Source organism: Amia ocellicauda, chromosome 7 (genome assembly GCF_036373705.1).
Source record: "Amia ocellicauda isolate fAmiCal2 chromosome 7, fAmiCal2.hap1, whole genome shotgun sequence".
NCBI classification, from domain to species: domain Eukaryota; kingdom Metazoa; phylum Chordata; class Actinopteri; order Amiiformes; family Amiidae; genus Amia; species Amia ocellicauda.
The window spans coordinates 39,243,477-39,260,299 of NC_089856.1; the positions used below are offsets into that span (position 1 = coordinate 39,243,477).

Consider the following 16,823-nt stretch of genomic DNA (forward strand, 5'->3'; position numbering starts at 1 on the left):
CTCACCAATGCAAAGACATACATTTTCTTGCAGTGTGCCTTTAAACCACAATCTAGCCCTTCATCCATCCATGCTGACCATACAGATATGTTTCTTTTGTAAACATTCAACACAGGTTTTATTTTTAAGGAGCTACTGTAATGAAAAGTTAATTCTGCATATACATTAGAGAGATGAAATTACACTTGTCAAACAGAATCAGTATTTTGCCTTGTAAACAGTTCACAAACATGCAATGACAGCATTATGCCATTCTCTTCATTGTTCCCTTTCTGTATTAACCTAATGTTTAATTACTACCTTTCATAAGTATGGCACTAATAAGCTATGTAGTGCTGTCCCTATCTCACTCTTAGAGAAATGATCATGTTGTTTTTCATTTTTTTTATTGGAAAGAAAGGCAATTGATGGCAGGTGACCTTCAAGTGCAAAAAAACTACTTTTGTACTACAATGTACACCTTTTGTCCCCCATCCAATAATGTTTTTCATTGCAACTAAACTTTTCCTAAAGAGCAGAGTCTTTGCCTCAGGGCTTCCTTGCACTCTCTGAGGCAGTGGTGGGTAATTAAGTTACCCACTGCCTCGCCTGAGTCGACAGATGATGCTTTGAGACTGCAAGTGAACACCAAGTGCCAGGAGCAGACTGATGCATTAGACCTCTGTCTGAGACCCACAGCATTCTGGCCGTAAGTGGTATGGGATTTGGGAAATATCCGGAAGACAAAAAACCAACAGAATAGTCAGCTTCTCACCCAATTCTCATTCCAATGCCTTTTTATTTTTTGTTTGGTTGAGATTTTTCATTGCATGTGTTTTACAAATGTCAGGTAACTGTTTAAGCTGCTTAAACCAACATTTTATACGTGTATATATTATATATATACACACACACACACGTCTTCTAAAAGTGTGACCAGCAGTTGTCCTTCATCTGCATTACAATGACTGAATTAATTTTCTGAGCTTTCATGGTGCAGATACAACTCTGTCAGCTTCACTGTAGAAGGGAGTCAGTGAGTGAGGTTTCATTTTGGCTCTACATAATCTATTACTCCTAAAGACTTTTAATCCGAGTGAGAGTTGTTAAATCCCTGTATATATTTCATACACCGCTGACAGTCTATAATTCTAATATTAGTGATAAATATACTAGATTAAAAATAAAAATATGCTTTTTGCAAAATATTGTATATAATCATACAAAACATTCCTATAGGTATACACCTTTAAATTCCCTGTCAATCATAACAGATTACATAAATGTATATGAAAAGGTTACTTGAAATGTATTTACAATTTTTAAGATTTACAGCCATTGTTTACATTGTCCCTGAGTGCAAATACAACAGTTTAAAGTTGTTAAATTCGGGACTAGACCAAATCAAAATTTGAGCCACCCACAAGTCGCAAATTCCAAAGTTGTACCCAGTTGTTTTGATTTATAAATAGTATAAAGTGGCTTCTAAGAATAAATTAAACCATGATAGGGTATAGATTTGTAATTTGTAGGTTATGGTCTTGATTTGGACTAGACCTTGTTCAATTAATGCCATGATTTTAATACTGAGCACCATGACTTGCTGTATAGTACCAGTAGCAATCATGGAAAATGTCCCAAAGTCATTAAGACTACAATTATAATACATATTATGTTTCTACAGAATGAAGACTTGAGAGGTTACCTATTCATTAGAAGAAAAAAAAACCTTGGAATTCATTAGTCAAGATGAAAACAAATTCAAAAATGTAAAAACATCAATAATACAATTTAAAAATTATACAATTCCATTTTATAATTACAGACAAAAAAAAAAGACTGACAATTGCTTTTACATGTTCTAGAACACTACACACATTTGTCCTTGTGCAGTTTTAGATCTGCCAGAGCTTGTGGGAGATTTCAAACTTCTCACACTATCTGTTGGTGTTTATTTACACCATAGTCTATGGAAATCTATTATTTTTAAAAACAATTGTTACATTCAAGTGCAAAACCGGAACGGGGTAGGCAGTGGGGTGAAAAACCGGTTAAACATTGGTTTCCAGTCCGAGCAGACGGTCCATCCGTTGCATGTTCTTCTCGATGGTGGCCTGGCAGGTGATCTCACGAGCGCATTCGGACAGAAACCAGCCTCGCTCTGCGTCTCTCAGGCGCTCCCCTTCATACCAGCCTGGGCAGGAAAGAGCAGACTTTGAACAGAGAGCCTTGTCTCTATGCAGCAGAGAATGTTTTCAAGACATATACATTTTAAAATATGTATAAGTGAAGGATGGAATTATGGGTTTTCATCAAATTACTGACCAGAGGACTAAGACTTACAGACCTTTAAGTTCAAAGTAGGTCTCTCTCTTTGAACATTTGTTTGTGTATTTATGTTTTGTAAAGGTGTCACAGGGTGCAGATCTCTGCTTCTGTCTATTTTGGTCTATGTGCCCTTTCAACATTAAAGCTATGTTCATTTTCTATGCTACATTTATGATTCCAAAGCAAGTCTTTTTAGTTTTTCCTTGACAGATCTGTTGCTACTACTAGAAATAATCATAAATCATAAGTGGCTGAATAATAATGTGACCAAACTATAACTTTTGTTCAGTTAAAAGCTAAATGGTTTCATAGGCTTACAGTTGTAGTTCAAAGTAATTATACCCTTCATTTGAAATTATTACTCAGTGATTAATTTAGCTTAATAACTATACTTCTTTATCAACATCCTTTCAGTGTTGAACAGTCTCAGCCTAGAGAAAACAAAAAATCCAGTTAACCGAACCAAGGAAAGACAGGGTTGTTTAAACCTTTGACTTCCCCGCCATAGGAATCAATGTAAATTTCCATTTTGAGATCATGCAAAACCAATCCAGGATTATGGTGCCAGCTGTATAACAGTGGATTAGGTCTGGAAACCTCCTTATCAGATTGTAAAACTGAAATGAAGTCTCATTGAAACCGACACCTGATTGCCTGTATACCACGCCCCTCCCCTCCGCCTGTCTGTAAGGTGGACTGTGTCCTCGGAGAGTTTGCCGTGAGACGCACTTCAACGTCAGTGATTAAAGTCCGTCACCATGGAGAGTGGTCCTATCTACCCAGGCAGGTTGATCCATATTGTGAAATCAGAGAAAGCGAGAGAGTGAAAAAGAGACTGTGACAGTAGCTCACCATCAGAAACCTTCTGGTACACCAGCACCACATCAGCCGTCTGCAGCGACAGCTCATCTGGCTGCCTGGCTGTGTAGGTCCTGGTGATCTCCACTTGCATCAGTTCTGTGGGGGAAATGTTTTGCATTAATACAAATAAACCATGTCTAAATAAAACCCATGAATCACACATGCACAGTAAATTAATATCTTTGTACTTTCTATCCCTTAACTGGGTATTTCTGAAGACCGTAGGAGATCGGGTCACAATCTGGCTTTTGAATTACACGGCAGTGTTGATCTGCTTTTTTTTTTGCATCACCCACAAGGTGGCAGCAGTTGATTCTCGGAGGCATAGAGCTCAGGGGAGATACTCACTTGTCCTGTCGGTTTCCTTATCGCTGCTGCTTTGTCCCAGGGCACTAATCCAGCGGGCTCTTTCATTCCTGCAATGGAGCCAAACAAATATTTTTTAAATCAGGAGCAGAAAATCATCAATTTCATGCAAGTAAAGTATTTCCTGTCCCGTCCCCCCCACCACACAAATATTAAATAAACACCAAATGAAGCACATTCACCCACCACACACACAAAGTCATGAACTGCACTCAAAAACAAAAGGAAAACAAATAAATTAGTCAAATTAGATGTCATCTTGTTCAAAATCCAAGGTCATTTCTCTGTTATACATAGGCTGCTCTCGGTGCTGCACAAATGTCACTTCAGTGCCTCTCTCTCAGCACCAGACCCAGGTATCCGACAGATACGGTTACCGGTAACCTAACCCTGTCTCTGCAGCCTTTTTCTAAAAGATTTAATGAAAAGCCCGGCCTCTTTATTCCTGCAAATTTCTATTGTTAGAAAGACGTGCACCTTGCAAGCCCTCGGAAGAAATGAGACGATGTATACTTTGCATGGGAACCATTTCAGCCAGAAACTGAACACACAAAAAGGGAAAAAAGCAGCTCTGGAGACCATGGGATCTATTAGTTTCAAGCACCGGAAATGCAAGGAATGTATTTTAGTCACTTCATTATTTTCAATCTACAAGACACAGAAAATATATATGCAGAACTTTGCAGGGTCAATCAGCATTTTCCAACCCACTCTCCAAACAAATCTGTTTGTTTGTGTAATATCTTGCCTTTAACAAAGGATATACATCTGAACAGTTACAACCCAAGATAAGGGAGCCAAGAGACCTGGATTTGAGTCTTGAATACAAACATCTACTAGACTTTACAGCTGGACAGTTTTTTATAATTTGCTGTAATCAAATTGTAGTTTTCTGAGCAGCATCTACTGTGAATCTGCCAAGCTTATTAATGCAGGTATTAATGCCAAAAAACAAAACATGGCTTACAGCAATAACGTTTTTCTTCAGCTTCACACACTAGCAGAACATGAATATTTATGACTTGCCCTGAAAGCTTTAAAGCAACTCTGACACTTGCATTTTTAATAGAGAAAATAAAAGTACCAGGTTTCTCGAGTCTTTAATGTTCAGTGTCATAGATTAATGTAGGAACTAAACCTGGATGACACAATGTCTGACAGCTATAATTGTTTTTTTTTTTTTTTCCCTTTCTAATTCATGCACTATAAAAACATACATATTTATGACTCACGTTAAAAGCTTTAGCAGCATTTGTAACACGGCTGTATTTTTTAACAGAGATAAAATACCAGGTGCCTTTAGTGTCTCAGCCTGACATTCAGTTATTTTTCCTTAATGGACTGCTGCATCTGAGACCTCAAGTCATGCCATTTGGAATTTGAAACGACTGTCGCTCTGCCATGCTTGCTCTGAAATGTGTAAAATGATATCATTAACTCCAAAAAATGTACACATGATTACTGACACAAGCTAATCATGGCATTTGCATTTCAGTTTGATCAAAACTTAAACAATTGCAGCCACGCTTTATTTTATACTTTAATAGTGATGGTTAAATAAGTGAAGTATAAACATACACAAAAAAAAAAGTTTACGCATTTATATTTCCAAATTTCTCTGCTGTCTTTTAAAAGTGGTAAAAGTCAGTAAACGAATCAATGCATAGTGCAGTTTTTTTTTTTTTACATTTTGTTGTTGTTTTCTGGATGTGGGAAGTTACCTGAAGATTGGATGTATTAGCTTTGAATAAATGATGAATAAACCAGAGAGAATCCAGACCTTAGCTAGAACATGCATTTTATCATAAAATTGGATTGATGAAAGGGATAAATATTTTTTACATTCTTTTAATCGCAAAGGCTAAATCCATTACCAGTTGTTTTTCAAACTTTTTTTTTCTTTTCTGTGAACAAGGCATAAATTGCATCAGTTGATCAACAAGAAATTCCCATCAACCGAGTCAGTTGTGTAACACTGTTATGATGGATGGAAAGACTCAAATCCAATTTCCTCCAAGTACAATTTACTAGGGGATATTCAGAAGTCCATCTGTGAATCACAACCCATTAAACAATTCCCCAGCCTGGCAACAAGCACAAGACATTGTGCAACAAAATAAAGTCCTGTATTCTCTCCCCCCGCCTCCACTCTCTATTCACAACTGCCAAGTTCTTTCATTTTACCAGGGCTGCCTGGGTGACAATAACTTCCCATGTTAACTTGGTGCCACACTTGCCGTTTTTAGTAACGCAGGGATGAAGAATTGGCCTGCTGCCTTGAAATTAAAACAGATGGGGTGGGGGGAACCCACAAAAAACAAAACATGCTAAAATGTTGTAAAGAACAGAGATCCAGCCAATTCCACAAAAAATACTTTTTATAATCTGATCACAGCAGAGCGACAACACCTAGAAGTGGAAAAGTGAGGAAAATGTTCCGAATTAAAGTGCTACCAGACTAAAAGATAATAACAATAAGGGAAAGAAATGACACCTCCATCATAGCCACAATCGCAATCACTAGGTGGGCAAGGATAGCACGGACACAAACCCTATTCCTTTTCCAGTGAATAACATTTGGAAATCACTGTAACGTTAATTTTGATTCTCATTGTCAATGTCAAAATGGAGGGTAAATGTATTGGAGGAATTCATAGCTTACACATCATAATATGAAGTAGAGAATGGTAGCTTTGTGTGTGGCATCTGACTAGGATTCAGCTATACACTTGAAAATCCTGGCGGGCTGATTAAACCTTGAGTGCTAAACACTATTAGCATAACAAGCAAAAAGGGGGCACAGGTTAGTATCCTAAACACGGGTAGAGAAAAATAAACTCTTCCATGTACTAGAATTTATCTATATTTTTTATGGGAATGTTTAGAATGAACAATTATGATTTACATTATATACATCAGCCGTTACATCAAGGAGGTTTCATTATAAAGATGACCACTTTGCACAGCCGTGGTTAAGAGACTTTGCAAGCAAATTGCAAATTCACATTTTGGGGTGTTTGTTCCTAGAACTTTTGTTCCATTTTTTTTCATGAGGAGATTCCAAGAATTTCTCTCGAGACAAGTGACACGAGATGTTGCCAATAGATATTAAAATGTCAGACATGCTTAACAACATCAGAACTCGTCTCCAAGTGAAACAAAACTCATTTACTACACAGTAAAACATAACATGCACAGATGCTTAATTATGAACCTCAATTAGACCCTAATAGCGAACATCAGCCACACAGCAACAAACACTTTTTTTTTTTCTCCTCTCTGTCTCGCTCCGTTGGGAATTCACAATTATTTCAGTCTCAGAAACGAAAAGGTAGAGTTTCCTAGAGGGACACAGTTTAACATTAGTTTAGTAAACAGATTAGGTGGAGAGAGATTTATGCACAGCTGGCTGGTTTCAGTTTGCACACTTTTGCATTGCCTCAAGCTACCCGTGCAAATGAGCTGCTGGAGCAAGAATAACGATTCACTTCTCCAGCCTAGACACTACCACCATATCCCAGATGCCCAACTTGAAAAAGCGCTGAATCTCTGGTAATGGACTTCCACAACTAGCTCTGCGCACATGTAAAGATCTAAGTGACACACACACACACACACACACACACACACACACAATTTAATACAGCTAGATAGTATGTGAAACCCAGAATTATTTTCACAGTGTCCATTTCACAATAGAGCTCGGTAAAACTCAAAGTTTTAAATTGAATGTCATAACTAAAACTGATTGGTAGCAAAATGAATTAACCGCCCACCCTTCCAGAGTCTAACAACATTCAGGCCGCACTAGCAGACAGGTGGGAAGAGAGAGAGAGAAAGGGAATCGTGGGAATAAGTAGCCTCAACAATGCTGGCTGCCTAGCAACAACAGTAACAGGGCTCAATTATCATGCAATAGAAGCCCGAACCAAAGCACACCAATTTAACACCAGGGTTAGATCAGGAACCGCATTACACTCGATGATCCTTGTCAGCGCAATGAGTGAGGACTGAGGGGCGAGTCTTGCAGGCTCTAAAAGAACCTAATAACGTCATTCTGCAACAGCTTTGGAAATCCCCACAGACTGAACATTTCAGAAAGTACAAAGGGAGGCAAATGGGGCTGCAAGTTTGTGTTTTCTTTTTTTTTTATATATATATATATATTTTTCCATTTTGGCAGACGTTTTTGTTTTTTTGGATGGACTCCTCTTGCACATAAAATTATAGGATTATAATAATTATTATTAGTAGTAGAAGTATTATTAATAATACAAATAATCTCAGTACAACACACATCACTGTGAATGTCTCTGTAGTTCAAACAATTTAATTTAATTGCAGGAATTGCATTAATGACAGTTTAGACACTGGCTTCAGATTTATCCACAAGACAAAATCAGTGTAAGGGTTTCTTCTTCTGTTTAATGTATACATGGAAAAATACAGTACTATTTGTACTATATGATCCAGACTAATACACAATACTTAAACAGGGTCAGTCACTCAAAGGTACATCTATATGAGAATCATGCTGATCCAAAAAGCCATGCTGTATATCATCGATCCAACACTGGCCAGTGAAGCGGTCTTGTGCTGCACTTTAAATCCCAAGCACATCAGCAGAAGCCCGATATCAATCTTTAAGAGGCAGAAAGAAACATGACAGGTGTGCTTCCCTGTGCTCACAAGCAACACACTGATGTTTTTTTGGTTGTTTTGTTTTGTTGGCTTTGACCCAAAGCTATGCTTTTGAAGCAGGAAATGATTAAATTCTCATGACTTAAAAGACACAAAGACATGGACACAGTCACAGCTGTCTCCAAATCGGTTTCTGTACTGCTCAGAAGGGTACTGTAGTTTTGTACACGCACAAACACCATTTGCTTATCTTTTGTTTTAAGGTGGCTGTAACCCTGTAGTTAACACAAACGACTTAATTGTTTATCTTTCTAAAAAAATGTGGACTGGTGAACAGTATAGCACAAGAGCCCTTTCAATATCAATGAATTTATCCTCCATAAGATTTGATAAGCAGGATAACTCAAGCTGATATACAAGTTTTCATCAGTCCTGAGTTTCTCTGAGTAGAACAGAAAGCAACACAGCCAATGTAAAGTAGTGTCACCAGAAACAGAAAACAGAAAAATGTAACAACTCTCAATGTGTGTTGAAACAAGATCTTGTCAGTTGGAGTTATGCAAGCCCTATCTGTACTCTCAGCTATTTATTCGAATATTTGAAAGTTTCCGGGATGTGTTCCTGCTACAGCCTCCCATCTAGAAGAATTAAGTCATTAAATCTGGTCATGACTGGAAAAACACTGCTGGATCAGGCTCTCTTTACACAGACATGGATTTAGACACACGTGACGCACACTCACACCTACACCTAGTCCTGCACACGCAGACAAACACACCCACCCCTATACCCAGACACACTCCCAACACAAACATCTTGGCATCTTGTATCTCCAGGTCGTCCAGAGAGATACAGGATCTTCTGGTTCTTAACACAAACCAAATTACCAGTTAAAATGAACCAGTTACCAGTATAAGTATTCACCATTAATAGGATGTCAAGCCTCTATGAATGTAGTAGAGTGTTTAAATCCCCTATGTCAGGGGACCAGCCTTTTGTCGCTCGGAGTTGTGCCTGGCGGTTCAAATCTGAGCAGGGGTTCCGACAGCACATACATACATACTGTACATGAATAAATAAAGAATGGAGTGAAGACCCCGGCAGTCTACTCACAGCAGCTCTGCTCCGAGGATCATCTGCACTTTCTCGTTGGAATGGTTGCTAAGGAATGAGAGCCTGAAGACGTGATTCACTGATCCTTGGCGTGAGTACAGCATCCCAGGCGAGGTCTTGGCAGGCGACAGGTTCACCTCCTCACCTTCACACAGGCCTACAGAGATCTGGTCCCTCAGTGCGTAATCGATCACATTGTAACTCTCCTCACTGTGCAAACAAGAACGGAAAGAAGTTTGCAAACCAGTTGGACAGTAAGAACCATCTATTTCTAACCTGGGTTTTTTACGATAGGATAGTTTTAACTTTTGTGATCCAAGAGTGTAGTTTTCCTTGTATGAAGAAATGTAACTCTGACCTCTGTAAGAAAATGATCACTATAGTGGAGTGGAGCTCTCCTTGTTTATTAGCAATTCTCCTTCATATAACATGTGCTTCAGGGGACCAGGAGTGCCTGATTTCATGGTCTGACAAACCTTGCTCAGCTTACTCTACAAGGAACAGGGGAAAGGAAATTTTAAGAAATGCAAACTTAAATCAGCATAATAAACCGCCTCCTTTTCAAAGTACCGTTTTGTTTTCTGAACACGCATGGCTAGAGAGGCAAGTCTCTGGACGAGCACCAAAAGACACTCAAGCACACTTCACTGCAATGCTGCTTTACCCAACTTCTTGTTTTTTAGTTGTTTTTTTTTTTCCCCCAGTTTATGAGGTTGCTTCTAATTAGCCAGGAGGGGAGGGAATGATGGAAGCCAGGCCAGGAAACCAGCTTCTGTTCAGAGTTCACAAAGTATTTTTGACCCAATGTAGGTCTTCCAAATTCCAAGAATACTCTCATTACAGAAATTCAAAGAATTCAAACAATGTAATGTAATCCCTTAATTTTAGGACAGTAACATACATAGGAGAGTACAGACAGTAGGAAAAAAACAACCTAGAAATGAAAACACAAAGCATCCTACTGTGATTTGGTGACTCATACTGAAATTACCTTGCACACTTTAAATGTACACCATCAACGGGAAATGGACGTAAACCATATATATGCCCGACAGGGTTATCATGATGTTTTTCAGATTGCTTATTTTCAAAATTCAGAAGTCATTAAATGTAACTTTGCAATTTAATTCCAATTAAATTAAAACTGCACTAAGTAATCTACCAGAAATTGAACCTAAACTGTATGAATATAAAAATGCACTTAACAAAATGCATCTATTAGATAAGCCTGGATGCTAAAAACTCTGGATAAGTGCAGCACAGCCCACAAGACCAGATACTTATGTTGTTTTTATTCCCTAGAAGTTGTGCCAAGAAAATAACTCATAAATGTAGGCAACTGCAGCAAAACTTGCCCAATCTGCTCAACTACATTCACAAGCACCATATTACCTGTCCTGCGTCATTCTGCGTTTTCACCTCTTAACATCTGCATCGCTAATAGGGGGCTTTTCAAAACAATATAGACACCTCTGAAGTAGGACAGAATTGGGAGTACTTCATACCTGATATTACACCACTTTATCCTATTAATTATGATTTGGTTAAGTGAACAGGGGTCATCTTTATTAGGATACATATTATAGACAAATCTACCTCTTTAAAATCACTAAAATGTTGGTTAACCCCCCCCCCCCCCCCCAAATGATGCAGGTAGGAATCTACCCAATTAAAATAGGAATTTTAAGTATTCAACCAGAGTAAGACAGCACAATGTCCTAGAGGAAATCTTTCTTTGCTGTCACTCGAAATGTGGAAATCAGTCAGCTGGTGGTGACAAAAAAGGAAAACAAATGACATCACTACAGTGTAAAATGCTTAACTCTGTCAGGTTCCTAATGCCAAAATAAAAAGCGAAGGTTATTATAAACAGACGTGTGTGTCCATTCTTCTTTGCATAACATTACAAGACATTCTGGGATAACAAAACTCCCTAAACTCCCCAGAATGAATGAGGCCCAGTGCGCAGTTGGGGCCAAATGCAATCAAAAGCATCCAGCAATTTATGAAGCTCTGCAGGCTCCAATTTACTGACACAACTGAGTGGCCCTCTGAGGATTACACCCAGAATAAATCAGCTGGAAGTGTGAGCACCATTTTTGAAGTAACAGGGCAAACTCATGTCAGGAATGAGCAATGTCCTTCACAAAGACAAGACAACAGGAGCAGAGTCTGGGACACGGAGTTAATAAAAGTCACATTTTGCATATACAGCTTCCTGTCCTGTAACTTTTCATCATGCACTATAGGTATACACTTCAATACTTTTCTTCCAATAAAATATATATGCTTGACAAAAACACAAAAAGTCAAATAATGTAAAATCATAAATTATATAACTATTACGTTACAAAAATCTGAAGCCCAACCACTCAGTTCAAAGGTCCAACTCATTAAGTAAAATTAAAATGTTTTGTGAAATGCACAATGCACTGTACGGTATAAATAATCAGTGCCTCTCCGCAGAGTTTAATGAACAGAATATACGGAGGCAATTCTGAAGCCAAACAAAGGAGGAAACCAAAATCAACACAGGCAAAGACAGCTGTTAGTTCCTAAGAATCACTCTTACATAACCAGTTCAAATGAAAATCCTTAAGAAAACAGGAACTGGCACATGTTTTTAAGTCTTCAAGGAATAGCGTGAGAGTTAAATTCAGGTGAAAGTAAAAACGACATTTTTCATTTTCCAATTTTCCAAAGTTCAAATCCCACGGGTTTCTCAGCCTGTTGGATCTACCGATACTGATGAAAGTTGTAGGAACTTTAAGTTACTCTTCTTCCCGGAAACTGTACTAAACTAGTAGCAATGGAATTATTACATTTTATACAATTTCAGACACATGGAAAGAAATGCTCAGACCTTCCTTCATTCACACATTAGGACCCTACTCCTGTTCTGTTACTGACACTCCTGTCACTCCTTACACAGTCCCGTTACTCAGTCATACCTGTCTAGTATGTGTCAATAACACTGTCAAACAAGAACAGAACAGGAAGATAGAATCATTTTATCCTTTAGTGCCCCCAAAATATGAAAGGAGAGACAATGTGTTATTGTACAGTATTATCTTACTTGGTAACTTAAAACCTTTGGGTGTGGGATAGCACGAATGCCTGTGAGCCAATAACTCACTGCCTCACAACAAACTGTTCACTGGAGTTACACCACTGGAATGCACAAAATCTGAATTCTTAGGTTTCTGTAAACTGACACAGGCTTAGAAGGGTTTGTGTCAGCAGGCAGTAAAATAATATTCTAACAAACAAAAAACAAGCAAAACAAAATGGTCTCTCTTAGGATATCATACTGGAAATTACATGCATATAAAGAGAAGAAAGCTTGGCTACAATGTGCAAAAGTGCACTTGCATCACTAGGGGCAGTGTATTTCTGTTCTGTGTATTATGTGTAGGTGGGATTGTGAAGCACCTGGGAACAGGGGACCACCCATATACAAAAGGGAATGGATACTTCCACAATCAAAGAAAAGCAAGTTTGTGTTGCGTTGCATTTTCTATTGTTCTTTTTACAGACGAGTGCGTGTCAGCTCGGCTTTGTCCACGTCACTCGTTTTGACACGGACAGTGACCTGGTTGAGCTCTACACACCTTTTCTTCCTGGTGACAATGAGGACGTCGTTGAACAGGAAGAAGTAGACCTGCTGGCGGGATGTGCGCTTTAAGAAGATGCCGTTGTCCTCGACGAAGGCCGTGAGCTCCCCTCTCTTCACCATCCAGCGAGACGATGACACCAGGGGGAAGGGCTGTTGGCACAAAACTGCTATCACTAACCGTTCACCGCATCTGCAATATCCAAAGCCCACAGTCCCCGTTATGAGATGGCAAATGTTTTTCTTTCTATGGCTATTACAATTATTTAAACTCACTCTGGTTTAGCAAAACAAACAAATACACAGATCTGTGTGGTCTGCTAAACTGGACAGAGGACAGATTACTACAATTTCTCCAATACCCCCTGTCCCCCCTATAATATTTTCATGTTTTTTCTTCTTAATCCATTTGTACATCTGAGTATAAAATGCTCTCCCACTTCCCACAGCTCACACGAATGTATATGGTAGAATCAATCTATCCTTACCCTTGCAATATCAATTTATCTTTAAACCTGTGCTTTCTGACGCTGAACTCGCCACAGCACTGACTGCTGAACGCTCTCAGAAGCAGTGTGAGCAGCTGCGTTAATGGTAAATCTTTTCTCAGAGCATTATTGCTCAAATAGCAGGCGCACAGTTTCAGACACCTGCTCCGTACAAATGCGAAGACTAAGAGGTCCATTTTCCCACACTAGCTCAGACACTTGTTCCTGCTTGAGCACAAGAATGCATGGTTTTAAAAAAAAGTAGTCCAAAGCCCATAATTTCCAAGCACAGTTTTACCTACAGCTATTTTTAAATGTGCATCTCCAGATAATCCTTGGGTCTTGAATCCTAACATTCAAATCTCAGATGGAACATTATAGCCCTAGATTTGTAAAGGAATAAAGTGTCGGGATGCAAAAGAATGGTTATATTTATGGAGTTAATCATATGGTTTCATCAGGGATGTAGTGAGCATTGTGTGCTTTAAAAACAAAACATTTTTCTTTTTTTATTCCCCCAATGAAGTAATTCCTGTATAACCAGTAATGTCTTTAGAGGAAAGTAAATCCACTTGAATTTGAAACTAGTGTTGCACTGCCTCTACATTAAAAACACATGCCATCACCAGCAAAAATATCATACACCGATCAGCCATAACATTATGACCACCTGCCTAATATTGTGTAGGTCCCCCTTTTGCCACCAAAACAGCCCTGACCCATTGAGGCATGGACTCCACTAGACCTCTGAAGGTGTGCTGTGGTATCTGGCACCAAGACGTTAGCAGCAGATCCTTTAAGTCCTGTAAGTTGCGAGGTGGGGCCTCCATGGATCGGATTTGTTTGTCCAGCACATCCCACAGATGCTCGATTGGATTGAGATCTGGGGAATTTGGAGGCCAAGTCAACACCTTGAACTCGTGATTCATCAGACCAGGCCACCTTCTTCCATTGCTCCGTGGTCCAGTTCTGATGCTCACATGCCCATCGGCAGTGGACAGGGGTCAGCATGGGCACCCTGACTGGTCTGCGGCTACGCAGCCCCATAAGCAACAAACTGCGATGCACTGTGTATTCTGACACCTTTCTATCAGAACCAGCATTCACTTTTTCAGCAATTTGAGCTACAGTAGCTCGTCTGCTGGATCGGACCACATGGGCCAGCCTTCGCTCCCCACATGCATCTTGGAGAGAGCCTTGGCCGCCCATGACCCTGTTGCCAGTTCACCGCTTTTCCTTCCTTGGACCACTTTTTGGTTCTGACCACTGCAGACCGGGAACACCCCACAAGAGCTGCAGTTTTGGAGATGCTCTGACCCAGTCGTCTAGCCATCACAATTTGGCCCTTGTCAAAGTCACTCAGATCCTTACACTTGCCCATTTTTCCTGCTTCTAACACATCAACTTTGAGGACAAAATGTTCACTTGCTGCCTAATATATCCCACCCGCTGACAGGTGCCATGATAATGAGATTATCAGTGTTATTCACTTCACCTGTCAGTGGTCATAATGTTATGGCTGATTGGTGTATATTCTTAACCATTATGCATATAGCCCTGTGCCGACATTTCACAACTGGGGAGGTAATTTTGTTTTAGTTTTAATTTCAAGGCTGGTTAGTCATACACCAATCAATAGACATGGACATATTTGTGCACCTGTACAAAAACAGACAGCTTCAAGAGTGGAGATTCTGGTTCATCTGAAATTACTTCAAAAACTGTTGACAAGGAGTTCATTTCACCCTTATTTACAGAGCTTAATATAAGTTCTCCTGCCTATCTAACAGAGGGCAAAGATCAGTAGCTAGGCAGAGATACAATATCTGGGTCATGTTTACTTATTAAGTAAAGCAGCTTAAACATTTTACAACCCAAGACCGTATAAAAGTCCCCATATAATGTTGTTCTGCAATATTTGTCGGTAAAAGGAGATCCTCACTTAAAAAGTATATACACTTCCAAAAAATAAAATATATCTGGAACAAAAACTCAGGAAAAGACAGTGAATTAATCAAACACAAACTTATACAAACACACAAGAGCATTAAAATGTCAACTGATGTTTGACTTAAAATAAATGCAATTCACATTACACAAAAAACACAGATTTACTGTCAAAGTGTTTATGTCAGATGATATGTTTGAAGAGCGCTGTGCCATAGTAACCCGGTCTGTGTACACTAACGCTCGGCATTAGTTCCTGCGATAAGCATTTCCCCATGTCCTCTGACCACAGCACTTCCTAAAGCCCAACTGGGGAGGCCCAGCTTTGCACAGCCAGTTCCCGCCATCTCCTCCCGGCACCGTGGGGACGACCTTTTGGAAAGAGTTCCTGGGGGCGGGACAAAGAGCTCCCTGTTTCCCCTGTGTGGGAGGGGAACGGTTCGGCTCCGCTCTCCCGTGTGAGCTGCCTGGTGCTCTCCAAGTGTGTGAGAACCAGGCGCTCTGGGTGGAAGATACGTTTCTACATGCAAGTCAGACAGCAAGCAAAGCACACCCACGACCCGTTTTCAGTGTGCGAGCGTGGGTGCAGATAAGCTCATCTCACCCTCCAGCGCTTCATGAAGTGTTAAGGTTTTCAGTTTTTACTTCTTTATTTTTGTATTCCCTTCATGCTTTTGGTCAATTACAGGATTTTTTTTTTAAGGATCTGATTTACAGCTATGGTCAAGTGTTTGGCACCAAATTAGCCTGAGAGTGGGTGAAAAACATTTGGCCATTTACGTGATCATCCCTTAATATGTTTTGTTGTTTGTTTAGTTTTTCCAAAATGCATTTTAGTGCTATGTGAGCAAACAAGTAATTCAGCTGCCATTTAATCCTGTTAAATGTAGAATATTAAGATCCTGAATGTACACGGCACAGAGGTGGGAGGAAGTCACTGACAGTTTATAATTGAAATGCCCCCTTAAATCCTTCCTTCCAAATCTGAACAAATCAAAGGCGCTTTAAAACTTTAATGGAAATGACAGGGGTGGTATAAACAACTTTAATTGAATCATTATCGAGAGAGACAGAAAAAAGGCTTTTAATTCTCAATTTGGACCAGAAAAGGTTCAAAGGAAACATGGGCAGGTTAATGCATTGGATTGTGCCATAAACTCCCACTCGCATAATTCTCTGGGAAATTAAAGCAGATTTCCATTACCCTAATCAACATGAAAACACACCAATAGTGCCACTTTCAATGCTTTTTGAGCAGGAGCAACACTTCTCCTGACTTACTGTACTGGTATTTTTATTTTATATTTTTTAGATTTGTCCATTAGAAAAATTTGGAGATATTGATTCCTTCATAGATTTCATTGGAAGGCAGATTAATAAACGAGGAGCCTACCTTGATCTTAAATTCCAGCTGGGAGTTTATAGTGTACATCATCTCTGTCCTCTCCATCCTCCTGGCTCCCTCATTGCACAATCGGACTAACTGT

The 16,823-nt window shown here is 39.4% G+C and overlaps 1 protein-coding gene across 3 annotated transcripts in view; it reads right to left on the bottom strand.

Moving 5' to 3' along the window:
• Nucleotides 1–758: 758 nt before the first annotated feature.
• LOC136753418 (rho guanine nucleotide exchange factor 26) overlaps nucleotides 759–16,823 on the bottom strand; it is a 36,961-nt gene continuing 20,896 nt past the window's right edge. For all 3 annotated transcript variants that reach the window (XM_066709493.1, XM_066709492.1, XM_066709491.1), the window contains exons 10-15: nucleotides 16,730–16,819; nucleotides 12,900–13,054; nucleotides 9,289–9,498; nucleotides 3,517–3,584; nucleotides 3,160–3,264; nucleotides 759–2,173 (exon numbers count right to left, since the gene is read on the bottom strand). In XM_066709493.1, coding sequence (XP_066565590.1) covers nucleotides 2,031–2,173; nucleotides 3,160–3,264; nucleotides 3,517–3,584; nucleotides 9,289–9,498; nucleotides 12,900–13,054; nucleotides 16,730–16,819 — 771 coding nt within the window. In that variant the 3' untranslated portion in view covers nucleotides 759–2,030. The remainder of the gene's footprint in view (nucleotides 2,174–3,159; nucleotides 3,265–3,516; nucleotides 3,585–9,288; nucleotides 9,499–12,899; nucleotides 13,055–16,729; nucleotides 16,820–16,823) is intronic.